The 20,419-nt window shown below is 56.5% G+C and overlaps 1 protein-coding gene across 2 annotated transcripts in view; it reads left to right on the forward strand.

Moving 5' to 3' along the window:
* The window catches only part of PAX7 (paired box 7), a 96,818-nt gene that overhangs the window by 56,274 nt on the left and 20,125 nt on the right, over positions 1-20,419 (forward strand). For both annotated transcript variants that reach the window (XM_058552033.1, XM_058552034.1), the window contains exons 6-7: positions 2,563-2,728; positions 3,842-4,044. In XM_058552033.1, the coding sequence (XP_058408016.1) occupies positions 2,563-2,728; positions 3,842-4,044 (369 nt within the window). The remainder of the gene's footprint in view (positions 1-2,562; positions 2,729-3,841; positions 4,045-20,419) is intronic.

Consider the following 20,419-nt stretch of genomic DNA (forward strand, 5'->3'; position numbering starts at 1 on the left):
CTGCTCCCAGGGCTGGGTGCTGAGGAACGGATCAAAAACGAATAACAAAACTCAGCCTCTGCTTTCAAAGAACTCAGCCCTCCCTGGTCAGGGACTCGGGGTGGGTGCTGAGGCTGCCGCTGTCCCTCCGGGAGCCTCCGTTTCCCCGTCTGTAGATGGGCAGCTTGCACCAGGTGCTGGCCAAGAGCCCATCCAGCTCAGCCAGCGGAGGGTTTCCAGCTGAATAATGACTGTAGACGCTGCTGTACGCACTTGGCCTGTGTTAACTCACTGCAGGTCCAGAACCGCTACAAGGTGGGTGCCGTTATCGGCCACGTTTTACAAAGAAACTGAGGCACAGAGGGATAACAGAATCTGCCCGTCTTAGCTAGGAGTCAGAGGCAGGATTCAGACGCAGGCAGTCGGGCTCCAGAGTCCCTGCTCGTAACCCTCATGTTGCACTTTGTGAGGAGGGAGGGGCCTGCTGGGGTGGAGACAGCTCTGGGGAAACAGGACAAGGAAGGAAGAAGAAGTGAGAGAATAGATGGCAAAGGGCACGTCCTCTCCTCCGGGAAGCCCTCCTGGATTCTGAGAGGTGAAGTTGGAAGCCCCTCCTCGGGCCTCCTTAGGGCACCTTGCGTGTCACCCCGAGCTTTCCGCGCTGGAGAGCAGCTATCCTGACTCGTCTGCGTGCACCCAGGCAGAGGGCGGCGAGGGCTGGGACCGTCCTGGTCATCTCTCATCCCTAGTGTCTCGCTTGGCACAGAGCAGAGTCCCAGTGGAGGTCTGAGATGAGAAGGAGGGAAGGAAGGAAGGGAAGGGAGGGGGGAAGCATGCTTCCAGCTGCATTTCGGACTCTTCATCTGAGGAAAAGGTGACTCACACCTAAGACGCAGCTGCAACGCAGCCAAGTAGAGCAGCGCGTCCCACACGTAAGCCACGCCCCATCGTCTTCAGGATTTTCACCACGTTTGCACATTATCCGTACTGTTATTTACTTTTTTAATAAAATCAATGTATTTTAAAATAAAAGTGTATATCACGCTCCTGAAAGGAAGGCAGTTGGAAAGACACACAAGAGAAAACAACACGATGAAAGTCCTCCAGGAGGCGTCCTCTCCTCTCCGCGTGAAAAGGGAGATGAGCAGGTATCAGAAGGCGCCAAGGATGCATTAGCACCGAGCTGAGACCTCCTCCTCCTCCTCCTCTTCCTCCTCTGCAGGCCCAGAGCCCTGGAGGAGAGGTGGTTCAGGGTTACGCAATGTCTGTGTCACTCGCCATCTGGAGTGTCTCTCCGTCGCTGGGTGATAGGAGACCCACCCCCTGGGAAACGCCGAATTAAAACAAAGCAGTGCGCCCCTCCCCCTAGCAGGGCGCGGGAAGCACTGCCCACTCCTCGCCAGTTCAGAAGCAGCCTCAGTCTGACGGGCGGGCGTCCATCCCACCCCAGATGCCCCTGGGGATGCCCTGGTGCCCTGGGGAGATGGGGAGAAGCCAGGGCTTTAATTTTATGGGCTGCCTCGTCTCCTTTCTCTGTGAATCCTAAACGGGTCAGAGCCAGCTGCTCTGCTCATCCAGCTTGGAAAGCTGGATACTGTTTCTCCCCTCGGGAAGGACCTGGGAAAGACAGACCACACTAGGGGCACAAAGCACCCCTCCACCCAGCCGAGGCTGCCCTCCCCTATGTCAGGAGACGCCATCTAGAGGTTTGGGGGTCTTCAGCAATCCGGTGCCAGGGAAGGTTGGGGTCTTCACCCCACCAGGAGGGGCTCCCAACTGAGCCCTGTGGCCTGCGCATCAGTAAAGACACAATAGAGCCATCTCTGCCTTCCCTTGTTTATTCATTCCTTCCTTCCTTCATTCATTCATTCATTCAACAAGTATTGGGTGGGCGCCTATGGGAGAGCAAGCAGTGAGCAAAGATGCACGGAAGGGGAGACAAGGAGAAACATCGCCGAGAAACAAGTCAATAGAATGATGGCTTGTGTCAGGAAGCTCACAAGCCGAGGCCTCCTGAGAGGAGGCGGCAACCTGCCTGAACCGCCTTCAGTGCAGCCATTAGGGAATGGGAGCAGGAGGAGGCATTTCAGACGAGCCCTGCAGGCCGAGGAGCTAGCTGCAGGAAGAGTGTGCAGGTTAGAGGGAACAGCACATGCAAAGCCCAAAGGTGACAAGAGGCCCCTCAGGGAAGCCCCCGTTTTGCACCCTCATTCTCCTCTTTCTCTGGCCTCTCCCAGGGAACTTGTAAATCCAGACAAGCAGATCCTAGGAACTCAGACTAAAGTTTCAACCAGCCCGTCACGTGGGCAAGTCACCCACTCTCTCCGGGTCTCAGTTTGCTCATCTGTATAAAGGGGATGATGACAATAACCCCCTCACTGGAAGGTCAGGAGGACAGAATGGGATCACGCCCCTGACAGCACTCTGCAAACTGCCCTGAGCTGCACAGAGGCGGGATTTCGTCCCGTGGAGGAGGATGCCGGCTGGACAGGAGGGTGACTCTCGGGGACGGGTTCTAGCTCTGTCTCACTCTCCGCCAGGAGCCAGGCTGAGGGCCTCCATTCTCTGCTCTCCATCCCTCAGGTCTGGTTCAGTAACCGCCGTGCCCGTTGGCGTAAGCAGGCAGGAGCCAACCAGCTGGCAGCGTTCAACCACCTTCTGCCAGGGGGCTTCCCGCCCACCGGCATGCCCACGCTGCCCCCCTACCAGCTGCCGGACTCCACCTACCCCACCCCCACCATCTCCCAAGGTGAGTGCCCGAGCCCCGTCCTGGCGTCTCGGCGATGCCCTTCCACCCTTCTCCTCGCCCCGTCCATTCCTCCCTTCCCTACAAAGAAGGAATAACGAGTTATTATTTTATGATGGTTCGTCTGCTTTCACGTGGGCAGGCTATTAGGACAAAAAAGATGAGGTCCTACCCTTGAACTTCTTGGCTTTGCCAACGAGCCACAGAGCATCCCCAGGGGATCAGCAAGGTCGCCTCCATATCCACGCGTAGAGCTCCTTAAACTGTAAAGTCACATGAACCTCCTGGGGTCTTATTAAAATGCAGAAGAGATGGCGAGCTTTGTGGCGGGAGAGGGTTCCTCTCCACCCTGCCTGGATCCTGCCCCCCATTCTGCCCTCCCCCTCCTCTCCGCCCCATAGCACACATTAGGAATCCTGCTCCTTGGCATCTGTCTCGTGAAGAAGCCCCGTGGCCTCCTCTCAAAGGGCTGGCAGGCTGCAGCTCTGGAGGCTGAGGAGAGGGGCAGGGGACCCTCCTTGTGATTCTCAAAGAGAAACTGAACTGTTGCCAAGGATGACGGTCCCATCCACTGCGTGGAAGGCTGCGTGGAGGGGGCCCTGACAGAGCAGAACAGCAGCTGAGAACAGAAATGGCAGTCCAGACCCTCGCCCCACCACTCCCTAGCTTTGTCACCTTGCACAAGTGCCCCGACCCCCTCAAGCCTCAGTTTCTTCATCTGTACAATGGCAATCATATTCTTGCTTTGTACCCTTAGACAGCATTTGTAAAAGCACCTGGCAAGGTGCCGTCGGATCAGGCCTGGACTGCGTAGGTTACCAGAGTCCCCAGCAAAGACTGACTTTCAGTCCAGATCACATTTATTGAGCACCTACTGTGTGCCAAGCACTGAGCAACAGGGCCAGCGGGCAGTTGCCCAGAAGTCATCCAGAATGTTGGTTGGCTGTCATTCAGGACCTGGCCAGTCCCTAGTGCCCTGTCCAGAAGCCAGCTTGTCCCATCCCAAGTAGCGTCCCTCCAGGGCATGGAGACGGAGAAGGAGGCTCATGGCTCCTCTCCAGACAGGAGTCTTTTCCCCTGCCACTTGCTCAGGCTCTCCCCTGGGTCTCTCCACAGACGGGGGCAGCACTGTGCACCGGCCCCAGCCCCTCCCGCCGTCCACCATGCACCAGGGGGGCCTGGCTGCGGCAGCCGCGGCCGCTGACACCAGCTCTGCCTACGGAGCCCGCCACAGCTTCTCCAGCTACTCCGACAGCTTCATGAACCCGGCAGCGCCCTCCAACCACATGAACCCCGTCAGCAACGGCCTGTCTCCTCAGGTGGGTGGCCTGGCCCCTCTGCCCGGGGTCCCATGGCCAGACGCCGCCCAGCCAGTCGGGGCTATGCGTGACACAGGTTGGCTCTTCCTTGGGGAAGAATTTGCTGGTCTCCACAAAACTGCTGGCTGTTGGTACCTTGCGAGGGTTGAAGGAGGAGGAGAGGATGCTCCTTGCTCCGTCACTTGTCAGTGTTCTGTGACCCTCCACCCCGGGTTTACCTTCTTCAAGCTGCAGCCCTGGGCGACCCAGCGGGCGGGTGTGGCGAAAGGGTTTCCGTAACAGGTTTCCATGCTTCTTGCCACCCAGAAACAACAGATACTGTATTATAGACTTGCTGCTGGCCCGAAAGCCATCCAGAGCTTGTGAAACTGGCCCACCCCCCACCTCATGGCGGTTCAGTCCATAAAAGTCGGGCATTTTCAGGCAGTGCATTGGTGGAAGTGTTGCACCATTTCCTGCGGGACGCTGACTGTGGTTGGGGCTTTGTTCTAGAATCAGGAGTCCTTCCTGCGTTCCATCCTGTGCTCCATCTCCCGCCTTTCACCAGGAGTGACCCATGAGGGAAGGGCAGAACCGCATCCCATTGGTGGAGAGAACTGCAGCTGGGGTTCTAGACGGGAGCTCGACTCCCACTGGGTCTTGGAACTCTGTTCACTCACGTGTGGCTGGTTGCTGGTTAAGTCACTCATTGCCCGATGGTGCCGTTAGAAGTTGTGGGACCTTCTTTGGATGAAGTCAGGAAGACAAAGCTGGGGCTGATAGGGGTTATTGGCTGGTGGTTACCGGCTGATGGTGGTCATTGGTGGGTTTGGGGAACAGGACTCAGTGACACTGGAAGTTCCAGCAAATTTGAGGAACCCATGAGTTCATTTTTATAACTAGGCACGGTCTCCAGTACCCACAGGGGAAGGAATTAAATCCAGGACTGCTTTTGCTCTGCCTCGCACCTTCTGAGACACCTCCCTCACGTCTGGGGTGAGAATACGAGTGATGCAAACTGAAGTGAACAGCTGTAGGGCGGGAGAACAGGCGAAGGCCTGGAGGGGGCTGAAATCTCAGCCCCGCCACTCAGGGTGTTAGGCGAGCTGGCATCTCTGAGCCTCAGTTTACCCCATTACACAAAGAGTGATTACACAAAGACTGTTGCAACCTCCTAAGAAGGGTGGGTGTTCTCTGCGTTCAACGTGCTAACTGTTCAAAGCGCCCAGCACAGAGCCGGTACAAAATATGGGCCTAATAAACATCAGGGCTCTTGCCCCCCTCCTCCCTTTGCCAGGACAATAAATTATATTATTAAGTACGAGAAACCTGTTACCTGAAGGAAAAAAGAGGTCAAAGGGGAGGTCAGTTACATCCCTGGGGCCACGTCATTCCAGCTACCTGTTTTTGTAAATAAAATTTTATTCAAACACAGCCACACCCATCCATTTACGTACTTATGGCCACTTCTGCGCTACAACCACAGAGTTGGGTAGTTTCAAAAAAGAGACCACATGGCCCACAAAGCCTAAAATAGTTACTGTCTGGCCCTTACCAAAAGCAATCGCTACCCCCTGGTCTAAAACCTTCCCAAGGATGTTAATTTCCTGCACATTTGGGGCTCATTCCTGTTTGCCTCTATTAATGTGTGTAGTTGAGGGCTGACTGCATTTCAGTTCCATCGTTTACTTGTGGGTAAGATCCCTTCTCCTTTCTCTGCCTCGATTTTCTCATCCGTGAAATGGGGCTGATGCCAGCACCTATCTTGCAGGGTTGTTGGAGATTGAGTCGATCCACGTAAAGCCCTTAGCCCAGGTCTGGTGCAGAGTGGAGTGCCCGGTAAACGTAGGCAGCTGCATGCAGAGCTCCTAACCATGATGCGCCAAGTCCTCGAGGGGCTCACGTTATGGGGGGCGATGCAGCCTGCAGACTGGAATGTTCTCCCAGTGCAATCTAATTGGCCTTTCTGGGGTTCAAGGCCGTGACCTCCATCTCATGAGTGCCAAGGACTAACTGGCCGAGCTAACCTTCCAGGGTCAGGAGACAGACACCACAGGATCCCAGAGACGGCTGGGTGAGGGTGGCTGCAAACACTGAGGTGTCCACACCCGAGAATGTGGTCCAGGCCTGGCCTTATGGTACAAAGCAAGTTAGAGGAGCATCACATGGAAAGCTGAAGAGGGCCGTGGAGATTATGTGGGCCAGCCAGATGGAGGGCCCAGGACACACTGGCCGGGCCAGGGCGGAGAGGCCAGGGCCCCTGGTTCCCTGACCGCTGCTCTTCCCAGCCCTCCCCTCTCGATGTGGGCTGACGTTTATCCCACAGCAGCACTTTGTCACAGGGCAGAGGAGACACTAGCAGATAAGGGGCCCCTGGCTTCTGGAGCGTGATTCAGCAGTGGGAGTAAAGAGTGTGGATGTTCCGTGCACTGTTTGTGCCCAGAGATGAACCTTGGGGAGAGAGAGAAGAGACACTGACCCACTACTCAGAGCAGCCAGATCAAGCCCGACCTCCTTCCCGCCTGAGTCGGACCCTCGCCCCTCCTCTGAGAGACCCTCCAGAGGCTTCCTCCCCGTTCCTCAGGGCGGAGAGGCTGTGGGGGCATGATGGATTGGGCGAACGTCGGAGGCTCGCCCAGAGGTTCCCACCAAAGGTGTGAAGACAGATGAGGGTCTGACAGGGGCAGAGGGGACCAGGAGGTGAACAGCTGCTGGAGGGGGAGGGGGCTGCTCACAGGGCAGACACGCGGGGGCCGTGTGTGCTTCTGTGCATGTGAACCGCCAGGGTTAAGCTGGGAACACTTCCTGAAGGAAGGGGGCAGCGAGGGGGCTGTTTCTGGGTCTTGTACAAAAGTTCCTGGCATTTCTGAGCTCCGACTCCCCATACACTTTCTCCTCCGTCTGAGCAGGCTGACTGCACATCTTCAGCACATCTGTGTGGTCTTGGGAGGGGTGGGGGTGGGCGGTCTCCACCAAGACAGACCCACTTCCCACGTCCTGTCTCGTCAGCAGGAGGGGTTTCTCTGTGGCTCACCCAGCAGGGGATGGGGCTTCGTCCTGGGCTGTGGGGCCGGCACATGTCCCCTCACCCAGGACTGCAGGTCCCTGCCACCATCACCCAGATAGCCTTGGCCCTTGTTCTTACGAAAGGCCAAGGGGACCATGCTGGGAGATGAAGTTGGGGCTCTGCAGAGCATCTGCTCATCACAGTGGCCGGCTTGCTGCTCCCTGGGGAAGACGTGCCTCCTCCTAGGGGTTGACCTGGGTCCTCGTCTCAGGCCTGGCCTGGGAAGTGGGTGCTGCCCAGCCTCAGGGACTCCACGGAGAGGCTGCCCAGCAGAATCTCACAGAAAAGCCATCTCAGCTCTGTGCCTGCCCCCTGGCTCTAATATAACTAATAGTTATGGAGTGCCTGTGTGTGCCAGGCACTGTTCTAGGCATAAATCAGTGGCCATGAGGGGTGGAGAGCCCCACCCTGGTGGAGCTGGCAGTGTGAGGGCAGACAGGTAATAAACTGAATTAAAAAGCAAGTCATGCAATATGTCTAATACTGATGTTGACAAGGACAGCTAACACCCTGAGCCCCCATGACTCAGGCTGTCCTGAGTGCTTCCTATAAACTGATCTACTGGAGGGGTAGAGCCAGGATTCAAACCCACGTGTCTGCAGCCTGAGATCTTAACCAGTCGTGCTGTCCTCCTGCCCCAGAGGTGCCCATGCTTGCTCTCTTTTTTGGAGATAGACTGGCAGCAGGAAGAAACTACCTCGGGAAGCTGGTCCCTTCAGCTCGGGGGAGAGGAAAGCTCATTGGACCCATGTCACGCATGAGAAAAGTGAGGCCAGGACCTCAAGTTAGGGCCCATGGACAGAGCTGAGTCAGAAGCCTTCTGGGAGGTTTAGATACCATGGGGCTGGGTTCCCTCATGGCCCAGGCCCAAAGCCCGGCCTTATGGGATCAGACATTCAGCACATGGATGTCCCGGCTTTGTGCACTGGCTCCTTCTGAAGAGGTGTAGGGAAAATGAATCCTGCCCAGGAGACCTGGTCTCTGATGGCTTGGTGCGGGGTTGAACTCACAGACCCCCAGCCCACTCTCTGCCCCTCACTCTAGGCTGAGGGTCAGTTACTTGGAAAACAGCTCTTAGAGGACAGCTCAAGATAGCTTAGGGCAAAAGGAACCTTTTGTGACGGGGATGACTCTGAATTGTCTGATACCTGCAGTTGATCATTTGGTACCAGCCTGTGTCTTGGAATTGCAAGCAGGGCACGCTTTTGGGGGTAGCGGGCAGAGATGGAAAGGGGGACACGCAGGCCTGCCCTTAGGATTCCCCAATCTGATGGGGGAGACACAGCCCTTGCCCAGAAGAGCATCAGGTCAGAGAGGAGGGACCCAGGTCCTGTCCTCAGGAGCTCATAGTGTGACAGAAGAGAAGAACTCCCCATCCATAGATGCCCTTGTCTGATGGCGGAAGCGCAGCCCTCTCCTGGAGAGTCCCGGGTGTGATGAGGAGTCATTTGCAGCTGCAGCTCTACCCAGGCCGAGCTCCCAGGCGAAGAATCAGGAGCAAAGTTCTGCCATTTCGAGGGTCATTTGGGCTGGAGGCTACAGACAGGGGGCCCCAGGCTGGAGGCTTCTTCAGGGCCTGCGTGGACGTGTCTCCAGGGGGCAGCCCCTAGTTGGAGCTTCCTTCTCCTCCAGGCTTTTTAGACGCAGACTCTGTCAGAGTTGGAAGTGGACACTGAGGCCCAGAGAGGGGGATAAAATTGCCCCAAATCACACAGCCGGGTTAGCGGCCGAGCTGGGACCGGCACCCAGGTCTCCAGACCCCTAGGCGAGAGCCTCTGCCACTGCGTCCTGGGAAAGGGAGTTGCCATCTTGCCACCAGTGCTCCTTTCGCTCCTTCATAAAGTCCCACGTTCCTCGTCCCCTTTGCTCCTCTCTGGAGCTTAACATGAAGGAACCTGTAAAGGGATTTACACGTCCACAATGTCCCCCACACTGAACTGATGGAAACTATTCTCTAAGTGGGCGGTTAATCACAGGCCATAATCCCAGGAAACCAAGACTTTCTGTCCTTTCTCGATTCTTGACTTTTTCCTCCTTTCCCTCCTGTGCTCATAATTGCAGTGACAGCTAACGTGGAGTGCACGCTTACAGAGGGCTGGCACGGACAGGCCAAACGCTGTACCTGCTCTCACCCATGGAATCTTGGCAGTTATCTTGTGACTGTCATTTTACAGAGTCCTCTATCCATCCATCCACCCATCCATCCACCCATCCAACAAATATTTATTAAGCCCCCACCATGTGCCAGCCTCTGTGGTAGGTTCTGGGAAGTGGCAGAGCTGGGATTTGAACAGCCTGGCTCCAGAGCCCACTGTGTTATCTGTTGTATCTGCTCCGGGAGATTGGTCTTATGGTCCATATGGGGAAGTTGAGGTTCAAGGCTAGAGTGGCAATCAATGGCATAGCCAGGTTCAGAGTCTATATCCTCAAAGGCCAAGCCTCTCCTTCCTTCTGAGACCAGCAGGAATACAGTAGGAATAAAGGCTTTGTTTTAATTTCTTTATGAATGAGTTCTCCTGGATGCCTCTCAACTGTGGATTCCTGACACTGCCCTCCCGGCATCACTGAGGCCTCCCGGGAAGCCAATCCAACAAGGAAAGACACTCCATCAGCTGCACACCTACGGAGTGCCAGATCCCATGTAGGCTTCACGTCTGCTCTGTGAAGTCATTCAAGCCCCACAGAAGCCCTACACTTGGGGAGACAGGCTCAGAGAGGTTAAGTAACTTGCTGAAGGCCACAGAGCAGGGGAGTGGCAGAAATGGGATTCTAACGCAGATCTGCTGACCTATGCACCGCACCTTCCCATGACCCTCAGAGGGACAAGATCCAGACAGGCCACTCGCTCTGGGGGACTGAGCCCCCCACGTGGTGGGTGCTGGAAACTCCCTTCGCCTCTTTCTCTTCTCACTTCCTCTTGGTGTTTTTTTCCCCTTTATTGGCGACACTGCGTTTATAATAAGCATTTAAAATGAGTCTTGCTGGACCAGGGACGAGGAAGGAGGGGGGAGTGGGAGGTTTGTAGGCAGGAAGACGGGGAGGGGGACGGTGGGGTGTTAAATAGCCCAGAATTTTTAAAAAACTGATGCAAATCACTGGTAGGAGAGAAAATTATGTGCAATTACGTCCTGATATTGGAAGGTTTTGCCTAGCCCAGGCAACAAGATCTCATTAACAAGCAGAAAATAAGATTGAAATGGTGTGTAAAAGAGCTGAAAAATGAATTTGAATGCTGCGTTTGTCCACAATTACCCCCTCCTTCACACATATTTTATTGCAATTTTTTTATTATTCTTAATCTCTCCATTCCTCAAAGCAGATTGGGGACATCCTGGCATTACTGGGGCGTCGGGAGGAGGTGTGGAGGATTTCCTGCTCTCCTGAAAGGAGACCCTGCTCTCGCGCATTTTCCAAGGTTGGGTTTTGGAGGGATCAGAATTCATTTCTCCGGCTTAGCGGGTTGTAGGCACAGGGGCTTTAACCCCAGCCGAGCGCTCCTCGGGGGCCCCACCCAGCCCTTCCTTCTCCTCTCTTCCCCAGCACCTCCTCTGCCTCCAGCTTCCCTCCCGCTCCACCTCCCTCTCCTCTGCCTTCTGAGGGTCTCTTCCAGGCTTTCCCCTTCCCGAGAGGCCTCTCCCGCAGGCCCCCATGAGTGGGAGGAAGCCTGGGTCGAGAGAAACCATGTGGCCTTTGCCAACAGGCAGTCCTGATTTGGAGTTCTGGTTCCGCCACTTACTAAGTTGCTGTGTGGCTTGGGGCAGCTTGCTTAACCTCTCTGGGCTTCATTTTCCTTGTGTGAAAATGGGAGTGATAATCCCTGCCTCTCAGGGGCTGCTGTGAGGATTAAGGGAGAATTTGAGTGAAGTGCCTAGTATGTAGTAGGTGCTTAATACACGAGCATTCTCCACCTCTGCTTCTGTGCCCTGGCCTCCCAACTCCGCCTTACTTCCATCCCATCTCTTCCGTCTCTTCCCTCCCTTCCTTCTCTCCTTCACTCCCTTCATTTGGTTGGAAAATGCCTGCGTTGGTTTCCAATCCAGGACAGTGTAGGGGGTTCCACTGACCTCAGTCTTGGGGAGAGAGGACGCTGGGTGCAGGTAGCACCCCTCTGTGCAGAAAGCACAGGAAAGGCTGTCTCCCCCACCCACTCTCGGCGCTGGGGAAGGATGAGCTGGGATGGAAGGGAATGACTGGCTCATGTAGGAAAGACACTGACTCTGACACTGGTTTTTCCCAGGATTAGAGAAAAACTAACTGAGTCACCCACCCACCCATCTACCCATTTCTCACCATGACCAGTGGTGACGGTGTGGGGCCAGGGGTCAGCTGTGGAAAGGGCCAAGAGTCTGTAGCCAGATTTTCTGGGACCTGAAGCCAAATGCCATTTTGCAGTGTCTGCCCTCCCCAGCTGGCTTTCACCGTCCCCAAGGATAGCCCAGCTCCCAGAGCTCCCCCACCTCGGCCACATCTGCCAGCCCCTGGTCACAGCCCTGACTGATCAGGGTACCAATTGGGGGCCATGGGGAGTGTCCACTCAGCTCATCGGGGGCCCCCCACACCCCGAGTGCCCCTTCCCCCTTGACTCCTGGGCAGGGCTGAGCAATAAGGCTCAGAGAATTGGCTGTGGGGCCCTGGGTATCCTTGAGCCCTTCCGGCCCCTGGGGGGACAGACCCTGCCAAGATCCTGCTCTCACGTCCAGCTCTGCCTTTGTCCACGGTTAACCTACCTCAGTGGGAAAAGCTGAGTTATTTCCCCCCAGCGGCTCCTCGCCAAACATAACCACCTGCTCTGGTCCGTCAGAGGCCCAGCTCCAGCCCACAGGGAGAGGCCTGGACCAGCCTCGTCTCCTGTGAAAACAGACCCGTGTTTATGTCTCTGCCCTTCTCATCCCTTTTTGCTGGGTGGAGGGGACTGAGGGGGCGGGGGAGAGACAGGCGAGACTGGGATCAGGAACTTTCCAGACTGATGGTAGGAGGGCGGTCATGCCTATGGGCACACCCTGCTGGGAAAGGGGGGCCCTGACTTATGGCCTGGTTTCCTGGTGACTTTGGGGTCTTTTCATCATTGAGGGCCACCCTGGCCTTTCCTCTTTTCTTAGAGGACGAGTGGAATTCTGGGAAGATGGTGTCTTAACCCACCTCCCTGAGTCTGGAAAAGAGATGTGGGTTGAGGGCTGCCCTCAAGGGATGTTCTGGGACCCTTTTTTGCCCACCACTGAAACATCTACAGTGATCTAGACCCCACACCTTGAGAAGGTGTGGGCAGTAGCTTGTCTCATAAACAAGTGGGCCAGGGGAGACCTAGATGCTTCCATGCACCACCTGATGTCAGGGACCACAGTCTTCCAGTAGGACCACAGGCGCGGCAGCAATTCTCAGTACGTGGTGCTTCCTTTGGTGACACACAGAACTCAGTGCTGGCACGTAGTGGGCCTCCAATAACTGTTGGTGAACCCGGGGTCCTGCAGGCCTGATTACAGCAGCTGTGGGCTGTTCCCAAGAGGTTCTGAGGCAGCTGATCATTTGGTTTGCACTTCAATGTCATTACGTACGATTCCCTTCAAATCCATTCATCCAGCTCCTGTGACTGAGACAACGTATAGGGAGGCTCAAAACAGAAAATACACATGGCTGTCTCTGCTCTTACTAAGTCTATTTTGGGGGAGACAATACTCCCCGCACCCCAAAGAGCAATGAGAGACTCAGTTGTTGACAACTGAGTGGGATTCTGGTCAGACAAGAGAGGAAGAGCAGAGGAGTTGGAGAAGGGATGGCACGGTCAGAGAAGGCTTCCCGGAGGAGGAGTCTCAAAGGGGAGATAGGATTTGCTCAGGGTAAAATAGGAAGGGTCAGGAGGTTGGTGCAGACAGGACAGCAGTAAAGAATACGGCAAACACTAAAACAGTGGCTAACTCAGATACATCATGGGCACAGTGGAATGATCACACAGACTGGGGTTTGGATTCTGGGTCCTCTACTTACTTGCTGTGTGACAATGGGCAAGTTACCTGAGCTCTCTGAGCCTCAGTTTCCTCATCTGTAAAATGGGGCCAATACAACTCACCTGGCATATAGGAAAAGCTTAATAAGGGACAGTTTTTCCCTCTCTGCTTCTCTCTGCCCAGATTAGAAACTGAATTAGCGAGGTCCTGCTAGGTTTCTCTGCTTAGGCCATTTCTTTTCGGGGACTGGAGGTCCTGCTCAGCCCAGGCCAGGTCTGGTCACTGGTTGGAAAGTCGGGAGATCTGAGTTCCCTCCCGGCTCTGCTTCTGACCCACCAAGGTCAAGGGTGTGACCTTGGCAGAGGCCTCCTCATTCTGGTCCTCAGTTTCCCTATCTGTACGATGGAAGAGATAGACCAACAGCTAGTAAGGAACCTCCCTGCTCAAAGTCTGCGACTTCTGCGGGTTCTGTATACCAGCACGTGAGTTGCAGCCTCTAGATCCACAGGCGGGGGCGACCCTCCTCTCCGTGCTGGGGCGACCCTCCTCTCCGTGCTACGCCTCCTCTCCACTCTCCTGGGGCCCCTGCCTCTGCTTCCCAGCAGGCCCAGGTTTAGCTGTCTGGAGCTGCCTGGCTTGGTAGGAAAGAATGGAAATAATGGATTTGTCCTTCTTTCTGATTAGCACGGGGGCTCAGAATGAGACCGTCCCGGCAGATCGAGGGGGAGAAAATGAGGGAGATTAGCAATTAATACAGCGGGCAGACTCGGAGCTGCTCAGGCCTGTCCCTTGGGTCCCCAGCGGGAGGGAGGCCGCCAGGATGGCCGGGTGACCGGACCTGGGAGGCCAGGCAAGACCCCAGGTAGGAAGGCGGGGGTGCCTTTGAGGGTCCCCAAGGCCATGCCCTCCCCTGCCTCCAGGTCTTACCACCTGCTGTTCCCTCTGCCTGGGACCTTCTCCCCTACAGCCCCATCATCATCGCAACCCAATCTTATTCATTCTTTAAGACTCGGCCCCCTTCCAGGATGCCTTCCTCAGCCCCTCGTGGCGGGCTAGCTGTGCCTTCCTGGTGCATTGATGACATTTTGTCAGTACATTAAAAGTACCTGTATTATTAGACAAATTAATAATAGTAGTAACAATGGTTCAATTTTTTTGAGCACTGACCGCATGCCAGATGCCATGCTAAGCTGGTTACATGGATTATCTCATTTAATCGTCATAACATCTCCTCTGGAAGGAGGAGGCCTCAAATTATTTTTGTCTCACAAATGAGGGGACAGAGGCACCCAGCAGTTTAAATAATGTGCCTAAGGTAAGTTGTTAACAAGTGGCAGGCGCTGGACTTGACCCCAGCCAGCGTGGCCACAGAGACCATGCTCTTACCCAGTACATGTCATGAAAACGGTCTGTTTCCCACTCACTGGTGAGATCTTTGACGGCCCCAAACACGACTCTGATCTCACTATTTCCAGTGCCCTATGAGGCCTCAGGAGGCAGGCTCTGGAACCCCTGGGCCCCAGTCCCCAGCGCTGTCACTTCCCACCTGTGTGATTCCAAACGGGTTCTTCTCTGCCTCAGTTTCCCCCCCTGTAAAGTGGGGCTAATAACAGTTCCCCTCTCATAGAGAAGTCTGAGAAGTAAGTGTGTTGATGTAAGCAGAGCATGCTGGCACCTGGCACAGTGCAGGGGCTATTGCAGATGGGGGCTCCCAAGGCCACCCAGTGAGTCGGTGCAGGGCCAGGCTCCAGATCTCCCGTTGGGGAATTAATTTTCCCCCAGCACCTTCCAGTTTACTGCTTCTTCTGCCTCCCTGTCTAGGCTCCTGCCCCACCCCAACCTCAGCCCCAGGGCCTCCCCCCACTCCTGACCCTCCCATTAGCCCCTTCTCCCTCAGGCCCTCTCCCCAGCCCTGAACATTTCTCCAACACCTTTGGGGGTGGGGACAGGGGCTCCGAGCAGCTCCAGGGAGCTCTGCTGCCAGATGGTGGCTGATGGGGAGGACACAGGCAGAGGAGGCTCCTCCCCTGGAGTTTCTGGGAGCATCTGAGATCTGGGAGACTGTTCCCCAGGCATGGTTGGCGACGTTCAGAAGGTCAGGCCTGAGTGCCACGCCAACTCCTGTGCAGCCTCAGCCAGTCACCCCTGCTTTGCGCGTCTGCTTCCTTCTAAGTGACAAGGGGTCAGCACATTCTTCCGAGGGAGGACAGCCTCTACCCCAGCCCAGCCAGGCCTGCCATCCCACTTTCCTTCTCCTGCAGCCAGCCTCCCCTCCGTGTCCTGTCCTTCAGCCCAGAAATTTCTCTGGGCCCAGCTGATGGGAAATGAACGGCTGATTTCTTTTTTCCCCCTGCTTCCTGTTTCTCTCTCCCCGAACTTCCTCCAGTTCCGGGTTCTCCGGGCCCTTCTCTCCCTTTGGCCCCCTTTTCCCTCACCCCCTTTGCAGACCGTCATCTCTCAGACCCTCCTCCTCTCAAATCCAGCGCCCCATTCCCTTTCCCCTAATCTCTCCCATTCTTCTCCAGTCCTCTCATTTCCTGATTCCTCCCCAAACACCTCTTCTTTCTCCATCTCCAGCCCCCTCCCGTGTCCCCCCCCCCCCCGCCCTGCCCCCCATTTCTCCTTTCCCAAGCCCTCGCACCTCTCGGACTCTCCAGCTCGCTCACGGGGCCGGAGGTCAGGCAGGCGCTGGGCGCGGGTTCCAGGCGCAGGTTCTGGTCCTGGCCGGGGCCGGGGGCGGGGCGGGGGCGGCGGCCAGGAAGGTGGGGGCCGGGGGGATCGGGGATCCGCGGCCGCCCCTCCCTGCGCCGCCGCCACCGCCGCCGCCGCGCGCCTTTGATCCATGGCCCGAGGCCGCCTGACAGTGGAAAATGCGGGGAGACAAAACCATTCAGTCAAAGTGATTCCCAACAACTGTCTCCCCGAGATAAGGACGCGCGCGGCTCGGCGGCCTGCTTAATTCCCGCTGCCCGGCCGGGATCGGGGAGCAGCGGCGGCCGGCCGCCCCCGGAACGCGCGCCGGGCGCGTGGGCGCGGTCCTGCCTCCTGCCTCCGCCGTCCCGTCCCGGACGCACGGGCCGAGGGCAGGGCGGCCCGGTGAGCGCGCGAGCCCCGCTCGCTCTGGAGGGAAGCAGACAGGCGCCTACTTCCTTGGCAGCGCCTCCAGGGAGGGCTTCCTTCCACATTCCCTATCCACTCGTTTGGTCCCCTTACGCCAATGCACTTGCTACGACATTCTCACCCTCACCGCTCTTCCCTAGCCGAACCCTATTCATCTCTCTGGTCTCAGCTCAGGGATCACCTCCTCTGAGAAGCTGTCGCTGACCCTCGGGTCTGGGTGGCCCCACTCCCTCTCAGGGTAGCAGTTTTGCCTCTGAATCTGGATACTGCTGTGTCCCCCTCCAGCAAGGACCAGGCTAGCCTGGTCCCCAGCACAAAGCCTGGCACAGAGTAGGGGTCCAGGAAACAACTGTGGGCAGGCACTGGCCACAGTGGGCATCCCTTCTGTGCCCGGCCGGTGGCTCCTGCCTTCAAGGACCTTCTAGATAGTTTGGCAGGAGACAAGCAAGCAAACCAGAAGCCTCCAGAAAGAAGGGATTGCCGGCTTGGCTAGGCTGGATGGGCTACCGGGAGGTCCAGCTTTGCTTTCCAGCCACCTTCCTTGGCAAGCTGGGATCCAACTCGGAGGTTCAGGAAGGGGCAGGAGGTCAGATTATGCGAAGTGAGGCCAAAAGAGGACCTTCATAATCCCCCCTAAACCTCCACGGGGCTTTCTGTTGGGGACTGAGAGAGCCAGCATGTTCCAGAGGTCGCGGGGAGGCAGAATTCGGGATGAAGAAGGACCTTCCCGGTGGGAACTGGCTGCGGATGCATAGACAGCCTTGTGAAGCAGCGAGCGCCCCGTCTCCGGGGGATGCGGGCAGACTGGTTTTGTCAAGACTGTTGGAGAGTGCGTTCTTTGCAGGGTAGGGGATTAAATGGAGTCAGTGGTTCCCAAACCTGTGCATCAGAATGATCTGGGATGCCCGTTAGAAGTCTAAATTCCCAGGCTCCACCCTGACATGCTGAAGCGGTAGGTCTGTACAGGGACTGGGAGAATCCCTATTTTAAAGAGCGCACTGTTCGAGGCAGCCTGGGTTCGCAAGCCTTCACCGTGTCAACATCACATCAGCACTTTGACCCCGCTTTCTTTAGGAAGTGACTCAGAGGAGGATCTGTTTGAATTGAACTGAGATGCCCTCTCCAGCAATCTCCCAGCTAGAAGGCACCCTAGAAATAGTTAACCTCACTTGCTGCCTGCTTTTACAAAGAGAAGCCCCCACAAGGGCCCTGCACACTTTCCTCTGCCTAGAAAGACTCAGGGATGAGCAGGACGTTTCCGAGGGCACAGTGGGTGTGGCAGTGGCCTGATCATCTCAGAGGGTCAGTGGACAGCATTTACAGTCATCTCTGCCTCTGCTCCGAGTGGCATGGACCGTCCGCACTTTGACACAAAGCCCTGGGAAATCTTTTCAAGCATTGAGCACGAGCCGAGGAGACTCGGGTGGGTTCGGGAGGGAGACCCACCTCTGCCCCCCTCCTGTGCCTCCTTCCCACTGGTCTGTTGGGGGTCAGCAGAGAGCCTGAGGGCTCAGCATGCAATCTTCTGGCCAGACCCGGGGTCTGAGCTACAGCGGCACCGGAGGATTAAGGTCCCGTGAGGGCCCTGGCTAGTGTCTTACACAAAGAGAACACATCCCAGCTGAAATTGAGACGTAATGCCTAGGGGCAGAAGTTGCTGAGCCTCCCCCAGGAGCTGCCTTCCCCTCCCCACCAGATATGCCCTCCCGATCCGCAGCCCGCTGACCATCCTTCCCTGAGCCCCTGGTGCTGCTCCAGCCCCACCCAACTCCATCCTCCCTCTCTAGGCCTCTGGGGAGAAGCAGCTGTCCCAACTGGGGCCCCACCTTGAAGTGGGGTTGCTATTCCGGCACCATGATAATGGCAACACCATCTCCAATTTGTTCAGAACCTGGGGGTCAGCGAGGCGCTTTGGCCCCTTTAGCTATTTGATCCTTGCCGAGCCCTGAGGGCCTGGAATCATCCTGCCCATTCTGCAGACTCAGAGAGGCACGGCTCAAGGTCACAGCAGGGGACGGTGTCGGAATCCAAAACCCAGGTCTGTCTGAGCGCAGAGATTAAATCCCTCCTTAGTGCTGGGCTGCCAGAACAGGCAGGACCAGACTAGACCCCTGGTCTGCACTTTAACAAGTTCCCAGGGGATTTGCACGCACAGGAAAATTTGAGAAGCACTGGCCAAAATGACCTTGTCGTGCCCTCTCCTACTCCCCAGCCCTCAGATGCCTCACAAGCTCCTGCGGTGACTCAGAGTGGACCACCCTGGACAGCAGAGGATGGAGACAGGAAGGGGCCTGGGAGGGAAGCTGAAATCTCTCAGAGGCCCAGAGGAGGAAGCAGGGGTGCAGGGAGGCAGGCTGAGGGTTCTTCCAGCCCTGCAGTCCTGTACTAGGCTGACAACCAGCTGGACCCAGTGCGAGCCTGGCACCCTGCGTGGCGGGCTCAGTCCTGGCCCACTAAGCTCCAGGGCTGATTCAGGAGGTGCCTCCTGCTGGAGGCATGCAGGGGTGGTGGGCAGAGGGGCATGGAAGAGGACAGACAGACAGACGTGCAGAACGGACAGGGCAAGGGAGCGATGGAGGAGCAGTGGAGGCAGAGGGAAAGGGACACAGACTGGGAAACAAAGAGAGGCTGAGAGAGAAGCACGTAGAGAGATAGAGACAGGAAGGGAGAGAGACAGAGAGAAAGAACGAGAGACAGCAACACAGAGAGAGGCGCGCAGACAGGGACAGAGACGGGAAGAAAAAGACAGAAAGAAACAGGGAGAGGCCATGGGTGACGGGAGTGATGGAGAGTCAGAGACACAATTGGAGGGAGATGCACTTACAGAAATGGGACGGGGACAGGGAGCCGAGACAGGAGGGAGGACCCCAAAGCCGGAGGGGGCAGGTGCAGAGAGGGCTTGAGGGAGCTGCAGACACGGCTCTGCAGTCAGACGGGCCTGAATGTGAATCCCAGCCCTGCCACCTCCTAGCTGTGTGGCTTTGGGGAGAGAAGGAACTTCGCCTTGGGTTCCTCCATGAAGAGCATAGCAGCAGCAGAAAAGGACCGTTTGTCCTGACAGGGGAAGCTGCCAGAGCCCAGCTTCTCTCCATGCTCCCTTCTCCCACCCATGGTCCCCAGGTCCGCAGCAGGGACCTTTTCCCAAAACGAGGGGGCCACCTGGACCTGAACCCCAGATGCCCTGCTCCCAGCCCTGGCCTCCTGGTGTGGCGGTGGTTGATCCAGAGCCTCCAGAGCCCGGGGTGAGAAGTCCTGCCCTTCTACCAAGTGTTTTCCTTTAGTTCCAGATACCACCCTGACAGGTGCTCCCCTGTGATTAATGTCCCCACCCCCTAGGCCTGGGACCAGCCCCTCCTCCCCAAGCAGGAGCTGGTGGGTGTGTGGGCTGCACAGAGACCGAGCCTTCCAGAACCCCCGCCTGGTCCCTCCCTCTTCCTGGACTTCCCCTGGCCACCAGGAGAGAGAAGAGACCCCCCTCAGAGCCCCCCTGAGATGAGCCAGTCAACTGTGGCTGAGTTTTCCTTCAAGTCTCTGTTTTCCTGTCTGGGTGATGATGTTAATAATCCTGCTGCCGTGGTCAAGAGGCCGTGTCAGCGAAGTACCCGGAGCCCCTTGGGGCAAAGCGGAAAGGCCTCAGGGGGGGCTGCCGGGGGGCCCCCACGGCCCTGATAACAGAGTCGCTAATGGTGGACGTGGGGCGCAGAAGAATGACTTTAGCTCTCAGTGACGCAAGGAGGTGAACTTGACAGTCATCAGATTATATGGGGGGCAAACGGGCTTCAGCAACTTGAAGGCCCTGTGCAGAGTGGCAGGGGAGGGGATCATGGATAGTTTGGGGTACAGCCAGGTGGTTTAGGGGACTGCTGTCAGAGTTGGGGACCATAGTTGGAGATGCGGTGAGTTTGAATTGGTCATGGTGGAATTGGAGTGCATTTATCTAAAATATAGGTAATAACTCTGCAACTGGGAGCAGTGGCTACCAGCTGTGTGATCTTAAGCAAGTGACTTGACCTCTCTGTGCCTCAGTTTCCTCATCTATAAAATGTAGATGATGGTAGTACCTGTTTTACAGGGCTGTGTGAGGAGTAAATGGATTAACACATGAATGCTGAGAATGCTACTTGGCACAGAATAAGCATCAAAGAAATATTAGCTAGGATCATGAATGGTCACATTTGGAAGTGTGGTCAGCAAGAGGGTCAGGGAGTTGGGTTGTTAAGGGAGCTGGGGACCTGGGCTGGCGTTGGGGTGCATGCAGTATAGGATG

This window comes from Diceros bicornis, chromosome 13 (assembly GCF_020826845.1).
Source record: "Diceros bicornis minor isolate mBicDic1 chromosome 13, mDicBic1.mat.cur, whole genome shotgun sequence".
NCBI lineage: Eukaryota > Metazoa > Chordata > Mammalia > Perissodactyla > Rhinocerotidae > Diceros > Diceros bicornis.